The sequence below is a fragment of the Ambystoma mexicanum genome, chromosome 14 (assembly GCF_040938575.1).
Source record: "Ambystoma mexicanum isolate Mex_15411 chromosome 14, UKY_AmexF1_1, whole genome shotgun sequence".
Lineage (NCBI taxonomy): Eukaryota > Metazoa > Chordata > Amphibia > Caudata > Ambystomatidae > Ambystoma > Ambystoma mexicanum.
The window spans coordinates 105194416-105210001 of record NC_090940.1 but is presented as its reverse complement, the minus strand read 5'-3'; the positions used below and the strand labels follow the sequence as shown (position 1 = coordinate 105210001).

The 15586-nt window shown below is 51.5% G+C and overlaps 1 protein-coding gene across 12 annotated transcripts in view; it reads right to left on the bottom strand.

The window, feature by feature from the left end:
• RBM25 (RNA binding motif protein 25) overlaps positions 1-15586 on the bottom strand; it is an 841835-nt gene that overhangs the window by 592307 nt on the left and 233942 nt on the right. For 11 of the 12 annotated variants that reach the window (XM_069638623.1, XM_069638627.1, XM_069638622.1 and 8 more), the window contains one exon: positions 10058-10107. In XM_069638623.1, coding sequence (XP_069494724.1) covers positions 10058-10107 — 50 coding nt within the window. Of the gene's footprint in view, positions 1-9762; positions 9913-10057; positions 10108-15586 lie in introns of all 12 variants that reach the window. The other variant, XM_069638634.1, reaches the window with a different exon arrangement.

The window sequence follows — 15586 nt, the reverse complement described above, 5'->3', positions numbered from 1 at the left end:
AGCAAACTGCAAGGACAATCCTTCAAGATTCATAGAAGGAATGGCAAATGGAGTAGTTAACCACATTGCGGTCCAGGCGCAATCAATATGCATTTTTCATGTGTATGGTCCTCAAAGAATGTCTTGAGGTGACACTTGGTGCAGGGCCTGAAAAGGCTCTTCTTGCTGGTGTAAACTGACGAATGGAGAAGGCCTCAAACTGGAAAAGGTCTCATGTGGCGAATGGATCCTCCGATGGTCTGGATCTTCACCAGCAACGGATCCTTGCTACCAGCAATCACAAAAGTGACAGATGAAGAATAAAGTTGAATAAGTATCTCAAAGATAGATCAAAAATAGATTGAGGAGCGAAACAACGATACCCAACAAGTAGACATGTGGTAAAAATCGGGGGATGGCCTCCAGGGGTGGAGCTAGGGAGGGCTACCGTCACTGGTTGGGGCAGTATGTCCCAAAGTGATAGCTGCAACGAAGATATCCAGCCTGCCGGGGAATGAGCATGTAAATCCATGAGAGATCCAATGCTGAAGAAAGTAACTTTTAGAGTCTGCAGTAGCTAAGCCATTTTACAAAGACTGATTAGGCTTAAGAGACTTTCAGCAAGATGGTTTTGTAGAGCTGCAGCTCAATCTCCCACCCGCAACACACCATGCATTTCTGTAAAACGATTGCAGATGGATCAAACAAGGTTTTACCATCAACTGGCAAGCCAAGGACTTTGTACTGTATATTGTGTTGTAGGGAAGTAGCAGAAGGAACAAGTTGCTTACCTGTAACTGTTCTCCAACATGGGTCTGGCAAGGATTCACATGCTCATGAATATTCCCCGTCAGGCTGGGAATCCTCGGTAAAGAAAAAATCAGTATCTGTTTCGTTTCTGATCTGTCTTTCTTAGTAGTAACCAATCACTGATCTCTGGGTCATACTGCCCTCTCCCTAAACCCCCTCCCCTAGCAGCCATCCTCAGATTTGGTAGCACGTAAAGTGGCAGTATGACCAAGTGAAGAGCCGCAGAGGGGGAAGGAGGGAGGGTTTGCATGTGAATCCATGCCAGACCCATGCTGCAGAACAACAGTTACAGGTAAGAACTTGTTCCTTCTCCAGCATGGGGTCTGGCATGGATTCACATGCGCATGAATATAAGCATACATAGCAGTATAAAAATGCACAAACAGGGGAGGTGGCAACAGGCTCAACATTAAGCAATACAACAACTCAACATTAAGCATCTCTTACCTCCTTACCAGGCTCACCTTAAGCGAACAGGTTGCGCAGCACTGCTTGGCCGACCCTGGACTCCTCCCTGGAGTCCCGATCGACGCAGTAGAATCTTGTAAAGGTGTGCGTCGAACTCCACGTAGCAGCCCTGCCGATGTCCAGCAGGGGCACACCAGACAGGAACACCGTGGTAGCAGCGATCGCTCGGGTCGAATGGGCTCTCGGACAGCCGGGCAGCGGTCGGTTTGCCAACCGGTGACAGTGCATGATGCAGCCGGAGAGCCGTCTGGAAATGGAAGCCTTCGAGAGCGCCTTCCCTTGATTCACAGGTCCAAAGTTCACAAACAGCTGTGATGTCTTCCGAAAACTCTTCGTGTTGTCCACGTAGAAGTTCAGCGCTCTAGCCACATCCAGCGAGTGCAAAGTCCTCTCGGCCGGAAACGAAGGCGCCGGGAAGAAACTGGCAACACCAAGGGCTTGTTGAGGTGGAAGTCTGACGGCACCTTGGGCATAAAGGAGGGGTGCGTCCTCAGCACCACCCTTGTCTCGTGAAAAGCCAAATATGGAGGCTTGCAAGATAGGGCCTGGATCTCTGCCACTCGTCGTGCGGAGGTGATGGCCACGAGAAATGCTGTCTTCCACGACGCCGAATGCATAGGCTCTAATGGGCGCCCTCCCCCCCCCCATGAGGCTGGTCAGCACCACGTTGAGCTTCCCACGCCGGGGCAGGGGCCTTCACCGGCGGGAACGATCAGAATAGTCCCTTCATAAATTCCTTCACCAGGCGATGAGACCACAAGGACGCCCGTCCTGTAGTTCTGGAGTATCTGGCAATGGCAGCCAGATGTATCTTGGAGGCATGAGCCAGTCCAGCTTTGGCCAGCGACAGTAGGTACGGCAATACTTGAGGGGCCGTAATCCGCAGAGGGTTAATCTTCTGTGCACGGCACCAGACAGAGAACCTCTTCCACTTATGTCCATAGCACCTGAGGGTTGAGGACACCCTCACTTTTGCAAGAACCTCTCTGCAGTTAGCCGGGATATTGTATCCTCCAAACTCTAGTGCTGCAGGAGCCAAGCCTGATAGTTCAGCGACTCCGGGTCGTGATGAAGAATGGCGCTGCCTCCTCTGGAGAGAAGATCCGCGTCCGTCGCAAGCTTGATAGGTGGGGACGTTGACAAGTCCAGAAGGTCCGAGAACCAGATCTGCCTTGGGCACGCCGGTGCGATGAGGATCATCCTGCACCTGGACCTCTTGAGCTGGTTGATGAGACGGAGCAGCAACGGCAACGGAGGGAACGCGTACAGGAACAGGCCGTCCCAAGGGAACGAGAAAGCATCGCCCATGCTCCTCAGCTGGGGGATCCTGCTGGCGAACCTCCAGCACTTGGAGTTCGTCGCCGTCGCGAACTGGTCGATCTGGGGTTTGCCCCATCGTTGAAAGAGCCGATCCACCTGGTCCTGGCGTAGTTCCACTCATTGCACGAGCGCAGCTCCCTGCTGAGTGAGTCGGCGATGGTGTTTTTTATTCCTTCCAGGTGGAAGGGAACCAGAAACATCCCCTGGGCGACGGCCCAGTGCCACAGATCCTGGGCCTCCTTGGATAGGGCTGGGGATCTGGTGCCTCCCCGCTTCCGGATGTAAAACATCGTGGTGGTGTTTTCGGTGAAGATCCTCACCACTTTGTCCTTGAGGGATGGAACGAACGATTTGAGCGCCCAGAACACAGCTCGTAGCTCCAGGATGTTGATGTGGAGAGACAGCTCCTCTAGGAGTCAGAGGCCTCTTGCATGGAGATCTCCGGTGTGGGCCCTCCATCCCTCCAGGGAGGAGTCTGTCGTCACAGTCTCCTGATACGCCGGGGTCTGGAGGTCCGTGCCTGCCGCGAGGTGCGCACGGGTACCCCACCATAGAATCGCCCAACGGAACTCCTCGTCGAGCGGGATCCTGTCTTCGAAGCTACCCGCCGCTTGAATCCAGCAGGCGTCGAACTCTTGTAGCGGACGCATCCGAAGTCTGCAAAGGGGCACAAGGTAGATGCATGAGGACATCATCCCGAGGAAGGACTTGATGGACCTCACCCTGGCCACGTCCATGGCCACCAGGCGCAGCACCTTGCCCAAAATGGCCTTCGTCCTTTCTTCCGACGGAGATGCCAATCGCTCCACTGTATCGAGCTTTGCTCCCAAAAACAGTGCCACCTGCGAAGGGACCAGGTGGGATTTGGGGTAGTTGATGGCGAATCCCAGTTCCGTGAGCAGGTGGACGGTCCTCGCCGTGTGTTGGACGAGTTCTCTTGACCTTGCACGGATTAGCCAGTCGTCCAGGTACGGATAGATGTGGATCCCCTGCAGGTGCAGCCGTGCCACCACTGGTGCGAGGCACTTTGTGAACACCCTGGGTGCCGACTTCAATCCGTACGGCAGGGCTCGGAATTGGTAGTGACGCCCCTGGACTACGAATCTGAGGAACTTTGTGTCCTTATATAATGGGGATGTGGAATTAAGCATCCTCCAGGTTCAACGACGATAGGAAGTCGCCCTCCTCCAGCTGTCCCAGCACGTGCTGGAGGGTGACCATCCTGAATTTGTGCCTTGATGTACTTGTTCAACCGACGCAGGTCCAGGATGGGGTGCCAACCGCCTATCTTCTTTCTGACGAGGAAGTACCTTGAGTATACTCTGGAGCCCCCGAGCATCTTGGGGACGAGCTCGATGGCACCTCTGAGCATTGCCCTTACCTCCAACAGCAGTTGAGGGACGTCATTCTCCTTCCTGGCCACGGGAAGAAGGAGAGGACACTTCTTTTGAAATTCTAGCGAGTGTCCGCGGGCCAGGGTGTCCAGCACCCAACGGTTGGTGGAGATGGACTCCCACACGCTGACTAACTTCGTTAGCCAGCCTTTCCACCAGGGTGCTTTGGTGGGGGCCCAACGCTACGGTCGGTTCAGTCCTGCTTGGAAGAGGCCTTGCCGCCTTGGCCTCCTTGACGACGAGACCCCTCCTTGCTTGCCGCGGCCTCTGTAGGCCTCCCGGGACGAGGAGCAGGCTGATCTGGTGGTAAGTGGAAGAGCCACTGATGGATCCCTTGGAGGCTCCCTGTCTGCCTCCGGAGCTCCGAAAGGGCCGCCGTTGCTGAAGGACTCCTAGGGCTCGTGTTGGTCTTGATGGCCTGGAGGGACTCATCCATCGTCTTCCCAAACAGGTTGTTGCCATCGAACGGCATGTCCAACACTCTGGTCTGGACGTCCTGGCGAAAGTCCATCGCCTTGAGCCATCCTTGTCGTTGGAGGCAAACCCTGTTGCCCATCTGGCGAAATCCGGCATCGGCAATGTCCGTTGCCACCTTTATGGCATGATCCGACGCCACCTCACCTTCCTGCAGAATCTGTAGGGCCTCCGCCCTCTTGTCGTCCAGTAGGAAGTCTAGCAGGGGAGCTACCTTGAACCAAAGCTCCCTGTCGTAACGGGCCACAATTGCTAAGGCATTGGCCGCCTTAATAGTCGTCGCCACCGACAAGATGACTCGTCGTCCGATGGAGTCCAACTTTTTGCCCTCGCTGTCCGGCGGGTAAGTTGAAGTCGCCGCAGCCGCCGCTTTCTTCTTGGCCGCTGCCGAAACGACCGTGTCCGGCGTGGGCTGGGCCCCCAAGGCACAAGGGGGCGGCATCGGGGACCCGGTACTACTTCTCGTACCGGTCCCTTTTGGCGGGTGTCGTGGAAGGGATCTTCAGGATAGCCAGCCCCTCGTCCCAAGATGTCGTTGAGCAACGGTACCGCGAGGACGGTCTCTCTTGGCCTCTCGTTGTTTGTAAAGAAAACCTTCCTTTTTCTGTTCCTCAGGGCAGAGCTGGAAGAGCTCGAATGCCCTGGCTATCATGGCATAGAAAGAGACAATTTCGTCGGGCGGAGAGGCCTGGGGGGGGGGGGGTGATGACAGAATGTCCGTTGTATCATCGCTGCCGCCGTCCGTGTCGCTGTATCCGTCGCCGTATCATCCCGACGGTCCGGCGAGGGGGGGGGATGAGGGGTCCACAGGCCTCGTGGGCACGAAGGGCGGTGCGGGGTGGACTCTCCTCTGCTTGTTCGGAGGGCTTCCCGACGGTCCTGGTTCTGGATCCTCTGTCGGGGTCCGTGGTAACCTCGTCCTTATCTCAGTACATAAGGATTGGATCGCCAACAAAATGGTCGCCGAGCTATCCTGGGGCTCGGGCAATGGCTGCGACGGGCGGGATGGCTGCTCCACTGGGCCCTCGGCGTCGCCATCGTCGAACACATCAGCAGGAACCTTCCCGTGGGATCGAACCTTCTCGAACCTCTCGTTGAGGCCTTTCACGGTTTCCACCGGATCCTCCTCGGAGACTGAATCCGAGACCGTAAAGGAAACTCTGGGCCCCGAGGCTGCCTCCACTGGCGTAGCCTCAGGCCGGCTTCGCCAGGGCTGCTGCGACAACCTCGATAGAGGCCTTTGCCGGGTGGATCAATGCCCTCACCACCTTAGGTGCGCGTCCGGGGCCTTCGCTTTGGGGGGAGGGTCATCGCCTCACTCCCCCTCGGCTCCCTTCCAGATCGACCGGGGCCTCTCCAGAAGCTTACCCGGGTTCTCGGACTTCCTCTTCCGAACCAGAGCGCTGGCTCGTGGTTGATTGCGCCGGGGAAGCAGAGCCCTGCTTGGCAGCCCAAGAGCCCGACCTTTCGGCGCTCCCTGTGCCCGCGGACTCACGGTGCTTGGCCTTCTGTTGGGCCGGGGCGCCCTCACAGGATTTAGAAGACTGCTCAGACTTTCTTCGCCTTCTCACCTGCTGTGCACTTCTCCAGCCAGGTGGCGAGGCGGGAACGACGATCTTGCTTGGTTCGTTCGACAGGTTCTTGCAGAACTGACAGTCCTTCTCCACGTGCGTCTTGTCCTCATGAAGGCAGTAGAGACATCTCGAATGCTCGTCCTCCTTGAAAACATTTTGCAATCCGCATCCCGGTCAGCTCCTGAACAGCCTGGATCCGGGCGTCGAGCTTCCCTTGTCCTGGGACATATCCGTTGAGGTAGGCCACAGATCTTCTGGAATCCTCCAAGAAGCGTAACTCGAAGAAAACTTCACCCTTGAGGGGCGTAGAAGAATTCCAATAACGGGGACCTGTTTCGGAAGTAGAAACGGTGGAGCTTGAGGCTCGATTAAACCGAAAAAATGAGAATCTCCTGAAAAAGCGTGAAAACGCAGTAAAAGCTCGAGAGCTAAAGCACAAGGACTCCCAACACTTGAACGTGCGGTAAAAATCTGAGGATGGCTGCAAGGGGAGGGTCTTAGGGAGAAGGCAGTCATTGGCTGGGGGCAGTATGACCCAGAGATCAGCGATTGGTTTCTAAGAAAGATCAGAAATTGATACTGATTTTTTTCTTTACCGAGGATTCCCAGCCTGACGGGGAATATTCATGAGCATGCAAATCCATGCCAGACCTCATGCTGGAGAATGATATGCATATACCCCTGCATGCATACAGCACTATTCATGGCACTTGCCATTGTATTAGTCATGTTCTTAATGACTAAGTTGCTACAGCACTGCATACTGCTTCTGTGAACCAGATGGCAAGCCCACCACATCTTAAGGAAAGAGCAATTTTTCTACATTCTCCCAGTTGGTAATGCTGAAACCAAACAAAACTTTAGCAGCATCGATTTTCCTCAAATCTCATGATTTCCTCACATTATCCCTCATTTAACGATTTCCTTGAGCCAGTACTGAAACCACACCAGGGTATTGGGAACGCATCCTAGCAAAAGTGCATTTACTGTTTCATATGAACCGTTCAAAAAATAATAATGGACCTGCAGGACCTAGCCAACTAGAGACCCATCACAAGCCTCCCAATCCTCAAGAAGCTCAACGATAAAGTAGTTGCCATCCAGCTACTAGCCATAAATCAACCAACTTGGCCTCCTTCGCTATTAACAGTTCGGCTCCCACCACAAATGTAGTACCAAGACGGTCCACTACTAGTATGGTTGCAATGTGCTGCAAACCACAGGCACTTCAACTACCTAGTCCTCTTCAACTTCGGCTGCTGTCGACCAAGTCAACCCCATAACACTTCTCCCTCCTCACAAACCGGACGAACTACTTCAGAACAGTCCTAAAATGATTTGCACCCCATCTACCCAGCAGACAACAGGCCATCTAGATGGGCTAATTCAGATCCAACAGACGCTGCCATCCAAACATCAATTTAAAACTCCTACCTCAAACTACACCCCTTCCACCTGCCAAACAACTTAATGGTTGGGAAAACATGTTCCTGGAATTATTCAACCGCACCCATCAAATTCAGTCAAATCCCTGGGCTTCATTGGTGACAGTAGCCTTTCCGTCCAAAGTGCATAGACAAAAAGGAGCACACCACGTAGCTTCTCAAACTTCACGTCCCAGCAGGACTCTGCATTGGTGTCCACACTCACAGATGGGGGAACTTACTTCGATTCCAGTGTGCAACTGCTCCACCCTCAAAGCAGCCCACCATGCCACAGCCCTACAATTACAGGCACCTGCAAATTCAACCATCTCACCCACATTTCATGAGCTTCGCCTGCTCACCCTCGCTGCCAGGATCATATTTGAACCTGTATGTCTCACCTATAAAGCAGTCTCAAACAAACTTGTTGGCTAAACTCAACACCTCTGGTGGCTCTTGAGCCTCACTTAAAATAACCAAAAGGTTGGAGCCTAAGTTAGCCCATTAGGCAGACTTGTAAGCAGTAGGGCCACACCGCCAACATCTCGAAAATAATCCCAGCAGAGGCTCTAAACAACCCTGCCAGCCACCAGTTTCCACTAAACAAAAATGATGGCTTTAAATAATTTCTGCTTGAATAAAATATGTCTGCCCTACACTAATACTGTACAAAAGCTAAAGCCCAAATGCAGACTCTCGCTATGAAGTGCTCCTCCACTCTAGATCTAGGTTTGCGTTAAATGCAATAAAAAAAAAAATAAAGTACCAAAATTAGTTCCTTTGGTTTCTCGTTCATTTCTTGGAAGAATGTCTTACGAGATATACCAGAATCGAACTTGTGCAGAGCGAGACTATTTGCGTGAGGAGATGCCAGCTTTTCATACTAACGACGATTCTGGAGTAGCGCTTTGCCAGAGATTCCAGTACAGACCATTTCAAACCTGCCAGAGCACAAAACAAGAGCTGTAATTGCCTGTTCAGTGATGATCCAAGGTAACATCTCTTTGTAGTGTGCAAGACATGAACGAGCTACCCGTATAGAGATGCTAGAATCGTCACCTGCCACTTTAACCCCAAGGAGTAATCTCACTTTCCTTGAAACGAAGAGGTACTTGTAGCTGCAGTCGGGATTTTCTCCCAAACTGACCTGGATCTCAGTACTGAAATCATACCAACCCCAACAACGGGCACAGTCTCCCTCATACCGATATCGGAGTCCTTTTCTGGTCCTGAAGAAGTCGCCAGTTGCCTTTGTTACTGGTCCCAGTTTTGAAATGGAAAGAAGGATGCTTTGTAGTGTCTTTGGGTACATTCCATTACAGGAACACAGCAAATGATTCCCAAACACTCGGCGCAGGTCTGATGTGGATCAGCAGCACATAACATCTTACACCGCATCCATTGCTTGAAGCCACTCACATCAGAGTGAGGCACTCTTAAGGAGATACCCATTTCAAATACAATTTTTTAAAAAAAAGCCATCAACAGCTTACAGCAATGCCCAAAAAAGGAGGGTATTAGAGCATGGCAAATCCTGAACTGGTGATGTGAGCAGATGCTGCAGGCATGCGTACAGAGGGATGCACATGCACAAAAGGCATAAAAAACACATTTTCCTAAAAGTGACAGCTGTCTTGGCAATCGGCTTTTCCGGACTGGCCTGTAGATGCAGGCCAACCAGGTGGGAGGGTGAGCAGGACAAAAATCAAATTTCCTTTTCTAGATCTTCATTGCCTTAAGAATTCTAGCGGCAGAAAAATCCATGGTCATTCAGTTCTACACTAGTTTAGGGTACAAATTAGGTTACTGGGATACAACCATACATCAAGAAACTTTTTTACATGCAAGGTTAATGCCATCTTCAAGAGTCATATGATTTTTAAGGGTCATCTGTCAAAGCCTAATAGCAGGTGAGCTACTGGATTATTTAAAAAAAATAAGCAAGACCCAGCCTTTGGATGGGGATATATTTTCAAAAATGGAACAGAGCAAATTACAGGGCACATGTTTTGATTTGCATGGAGTGGTAGGCAAACATTTTTGTTACATCTATTAACATGCATAAAGAAAATATGCTTCATCATACATCACACTAACAGCAATGGTACTTTGGATCGTGAAAGGTCAAATCATGAACCCTTTTAGTTTTCGTGAACTATTCTTGGATACAAAACACAGTTACTGTGTAATGTACACCATCATGAAACCACAAACCTTTATCAATGTGAGTGGATTCTGCACATGGATCTACTCAGTCATTTATTTGTTGCATTTCGTGAGCATACACCAATCAACCTGAATCAAATGTGAAATTTAGACCTGTTGAAGAGAACAATGCAGGCGAAACCACGCGTTTTCATTCTGTGATATCTCCTCATTCAATTCTGGTGATGGGTTTCAAGATGCAGATACCAGTCCATTAGGAACTAGACGGCCACACCAACTCATTTCACACAGATCAAGCAAAAGCTGCCAAAAGGGAAGAATTATTATGAACATTTGCCAATTAACATTGACCTAAGTAAAGATTAAAACGAAGGGGTCTCCTTTGGTATGCAGACCATTAAACAGCTACAGGCCTATGTGCAACGGTAGGAAACTGAAATAAACTTACAGTTGGAGCAGGGGCCATTAGACTCATTGGTACTGGAATCATTGGTGTGCCTAAGGAAAACAGGTTACAATCGAGTTATTTGGTAGACTAGAAATAAGTCATCAAAATGCAAAACTTTAGGATGTGCTGTATTCATCACGGACTGTGTGTCCCAGAAAAATGCACTTTAAACATACTGAACATATATTGACATTTGGCCATTTTAAGAAAACAGGCAATTTCAGCCCTGCCACAGCTTTCATGCAATGACCCCAATTGTTCAGATACCAGGGTCCTTCTGGCACAACATAGTACTTTGCAATGAACCAAATAGGTTCCCACAGCAGGACTCCAGAACACCTAGGAGGGATTTTCGGAGCAAGTCATGTGAGGGTTCTGGAGGCACCAACCATGGGTCTTTTCACACTTTATCTTACCAAACTCTTTCAAGCCATGGGTCTTTTCACACTTTATCTTACCAAACTCTTTCAAGGCAGCATAGCACGAGCAATAGGTTGGCCTTAGGAGATAACTGTTCTTGCTCACTAACACTTTACCAGTTGAGTAATAGAGCTCCACACGTATAAAAATAGACCATTAGCCCCAAACATACATGCATGCCTTTAAAAACCCACACTATGCACTTCAAAATACCCATTTACATTTGGTAAAGGGCCATTCACGTTTAAGTACTTGGTAGTAACGTGGCATACAAATATATATGCACCGTCTAAGCTCAAAGTGAGATGACAACAGTACATCTACGGGATACATTACTCACCATAATTGTATTTCTGATGCTTGTATCTGCTTGGATTCACATCCTTTCCATACGCTGACATTTAGTGGAATCTGCAGAGCATTGCACATGTTTTTCGAAGTTCGAAAAGGGACATCGACAGGGCGGGTCTAATACTATCCATAGTGTGAGGTATCCTGTAACCATGATGCTTCGAGGTCCCTCAGATTATTTGTATCCGACAAGGATGTAAGTTGTAAGCGAGGTGTGAAAGAGGGAAGTTATTTACCTGTTTTCCAGCATGGGTCTAGCATTGATTCACATGCTCGTGAACATTCCCAGTCAAGCCGGTAATGCTCGGTAAAAACAGTTTAACTTTCTCTTACAAACTGTCTTTCTCCTAACAACCAATCACTTAGCTCTGGGTCATACTGCCCTCTCCCTAAACCCCTCCTATGGCAGGGATCTTCAGATTTGGTAGCAAGTAAAGTGGCAGTATGACCAAAAAGAGCCGCAGAGGGGCAGGGAGGGTTTTGCATGCGAATCCATGGCAGACCCATGCTGAAGAACAACCGTTACAGGCAATTAATTTGTTTCTTCTCTAGCATGGAGTCTGGCATGGATTCACATGCTCATGAATAAAGAGGATTCACATGCTCATGAATAAAGAATACATAGCAGTAAATACACAACCACGGGAGGTGGCAAGGCTCAACAAAAGCAATTACTCTTACCTCATTAACAGGCTCACCTTCAAGCAAACAGGTTCCGTAGCACTGCTTGGTCGACCTTGGACCTGTCTCTGAAATATGTCGGCGCAGTGGAATCCCGTGAAGGTGTGTGTAGACCTCCAAGTAGCAGCCCTGCAGATGTCCAGCTGGGGCACACCAGACAGGAACGCTGTCATGGCCGCGATCGCTCTTGTAGAATGGGCTCTTGGACAGACAGGCAGCAGTCGGTTTGCCAAACCGTGATGCAGCCAGAGAGCCACCTGGATAATGGAAGCGTTGGATAAGGCCTTCCCATGATTCACAGGACCAAAGTTCACATAAATTTGAGATCTCCTCCGGAAACTTTGTGGGAGTCACATAGAACTTTAGAGCATGCATCACATCCAGCAAGTGCAGAGTCCTTTCAGCCGGCGAAGGTGTCGGAAAAAACAGGCAACACCAAAGGTTCATTTAGATGGAATTCCGATTGCACCTTCAACATGGAGGGGTGTTTCTACAGCACCACCCTTGTATCGTGTAAAGTCAAATAAGGCAACTCGTAGGATAGGGCCTGGATCTCACCCACTCTCCTGGCAGAGGTGATAGCCATGAGGAAAGCAGTCTTCCACGAAAGGTACGAGAGAGGCTTAATGCTTTGGCTCAAAGAGCCCTCTCCCCCCCCGCCACATGTGCCTCGTCAGAACCACACGAGTTCCCACGCCGGGGCTGGCACCTCCACTGATGGAAACGATCAGAACTGTCCTTTAAAAAAACTCCTTGACCAGACGGTGCGACCAAAGCGAAGACCGTCCGGGAGACCTGGTGTAGCGGGAGATAGCCGCCAGATGCACGATGGTGGCGTGAGCCAGCCCCGCCAGGGCCAAGGGCAATAAGTATGGAAGGATCTGCGGGGCTGTGACCGTCAGAGGGTTGATCTTGTGTCCGACACCACGTCGCAAAGTTTCCACTTGTGCCATTAGCATTTAAGAGTCGACGAAGCACATACCCCACCGAACTCCAACGCTGCAGGAGCCAGGCCTTCAGGTTTAGCGACCCTGGGTCGTGATGCAAGATTGTGCCGCCTCTGTTGAGCAGAATCGCGACCACTGGCAGTTTGACTGGTGGTGACGTAGACAGGCTGAGCAGGTCCAGGTACCAAATCTGCCTGGATCATCTTGCACTGGCACCTTTTGAGTCTGATGACTCGCCGCAGGAGGGGGCAACGGAGGAAACACAGGAACAGGCCCACATAGGAAGAATAATGCGTCACCAATGCTCTTTGGCTGGTGGAAACTGTTGGCAAACCTTTGGCATTTGGAGTTCGTCAGCGTCGCAAACATGTCGATCTGGGGCCTGCTCCACTTGAGGAAGAGACTGTCCACTCGTGGCAAGAGCGTCGTTCCCTGCTGAAGGAGTCAGTGATGGTGTCCTTGACTCCCGCCAGGTGACAAGGAATGAGTAACATACCATGGGCGGCGGCCCAGTGCTTCAAAGCCTGCGCCTCTCTGAATAGCACCAGGGATTTGGTGCCCTCCTGCTTCCAGATGTAGAACATTGTGGTGGTATTGTATGTGAAGACCATCACCACCTTGCCCTTGAGACACGGGAGGAATCACTTCAGGGCCCATAACACTGCCCGCAGCTCCAGGACATTGATGTGGAGGTCCTTCTGCGGTAGCCACAGGCCTCTGGCGTAGAGACGTCCAGTATGAGCTCCCCAGCACAGGGAAGCTCACGCCCCACCACCTTATCGCTCGACAGAACAACTCGTCGAGGACAACCTTGTCGGCGAAGCTTCCGGACACCTGGATTAAACGAGCGTGCAGAACTCCTGATGAGGTCGCATCCGCAACCTGCAGAGTCTGATCAGGTAGATACACAACGTAGAGCAGAGACTCGACAGTCCTCACCATGGCCATCTTCAGTGCCAACAGCTGTTGCACCTTGTACAGAATGGCTGCTATCCTGTCTTCCGAGGGAGCTGCCAGGCAGGAGACCGCATTGAGCCTAGACCCCAGGAACAGAGCGTGTTGCGATGGAGTTGAGCAGGACTTTGCATAGTTTACAGAGAACCCCAGATCAGTCAGCAGCTGGCTGGTCCGCTCTGAATGATCAACGCCGCTCTCCCTCGACTTGGCACGGATAAGCCAGTCGTTGAGGTACAGGTACATATGTATTCCTTGCAGGCGCAGATGGGCCACCACTGGTACTAGACCCTTCGTAAAGACTCTGGGCGCGAACTTCAGTCCAAAGGGAAGGGCCTTGAACTGCTTGCTAGTGCTTCCCTTGTACGACGAAGCACAGGAATGCGCAATGTTTTTCGTGGAGCTGTGGAAGCACACGTCCTCTAGATCCAGCAACAACAGGAAGTCCCCTACTCCAGTTGGCCGAGCACATGCTGCAACATGACCATCCTGAATTTTTGTTGACTTGATGTAGTTCAGTCGTCGTAGTTCTGGAATGGGCCTCCAGCCCCTGGTCTTCTTCCTTACTAAGAAGTATCTTGAGAAAACTCTGGAGCCCGGAGCCACTTGGAACCAGCTCCATCACCGCCCCCCCCCCCCTTTTTTTTTTAAAAACATTGCCCGCACCTCCAGCCGCAGTTGAGAGATGTGGTATTCCTGCAGAGCCACTGGCAGTATCCGCGGACACTTGCTGAAAGTCCAACGCGTCAGTGGGCGAGAACATCCAGCACCCATTATTTGTTGGAGAGGTTTTCTCAAACGCTGACGGCCAGCCGGCCTCCCACTGAGGTGCTGGGGTAAGGGCCTGATTTCTTGGCTGGTTCAATCCTGCTGGAAGGACTGCGTGCCGCGTTGGAGGCCTTGACGACTGCGGCCACCTCCGAAGGCCTTGGAGATACCCCTGTAAGCCTCCTGGGTCGTGGAACAGGAGGTTTGGAGGTACAAGGACGATCCTTCGCCGAAACGTTTCAATTTTCTGCCAGCCTTCCCTCCTGAGGAAGGCAAGGGCGGAGCTGTTATAGCACACCCTGGGCACGGGCCATCTGTCAGTCTTGATGGCCTGCCGTGATTCAAATGCCTTTTCAAAGAGATTGTCGAATGGCATGTCCAGGACCCTAGTTTAGACTTCCTGCCCTAAGTTGGTGGCCTTCAACAAGCCACGACGACAGTCAGACCCTGTTCCCCATTTGGCGGAATCGCGCGTCCGCAATGTCCAGGGCCACTGCGACTGTGGTCCGATGCCACCTCACCCTCCTGAAGGAGCTCCAGTGTCTTAACAGGCTTGTCCTAGGGGAGGAATTCCAGTAGCGGGGCCATTTTGTACATGACTCCCGGTCGTACCTGGCAAGGATCACTAAAGCTTTAGCCGCCTTGACTGTCGTAGCTGCCGAGTAGATTACCTTTCTACCCACAGCGTCCAACTTCTTCCCCTCGCTACTCGGGGGAACAGAGGCGGAGGATGATAATGTTGAAGGATATTTGTACTGCACACTATCACCACCAGAGTGGTCCCCTGGTGTCTCTGAAAAAAGGGATGGGGGCCGAGTTAGTGGGAATAAGCTTGAAAAGTGCAAGAGAGCAGTGATGCGCTGTTGGCGGCCTCAGCCCAGTAACTCTGTTGGCTGGGTTTGAGGTGTTTCCGGTCGGTAGTCGTGTGCTCGGTAGGCGTGTCCAGATGTTGATAAAGAAAGCCCTCCTCAGTCTCCTTCGGCATGAGCTGGAAGAGTTCTGACGCGGGGGTAACCATGAAGTGGCATGAACCCACTTTGTCCAGGGAGAAGCCCTTCGTGGCAGAGTGATGTTGCTGTCGGTGTCTGTCATTGCTGTGTCTATGCCCGTATCCCTAGGAGGGGAGGGCACGTGTGGCAGCTGGTGAGGGGGCATAGGGTGCCACTTAATATTTTTCTGTGGAAGCAGTGGTTGTGGGCCCGGTGTCAACGGGGCTGTCTACATCCTCTTTTGTATCTCCCACACAAGCGTGTGGAGAGTCAAAACAATGTCCTGCAACAAATCTCTTGGAGGTGTCAGGGAGCACGCTTGCTGGGCCCAGCACCCACGTCCACCCAGTCATAGTCGTCACCCCATAAAGGGACTTCCTCTTCGACGTTCCAGTCATCCCCAAAGTCCCCCGGGACCG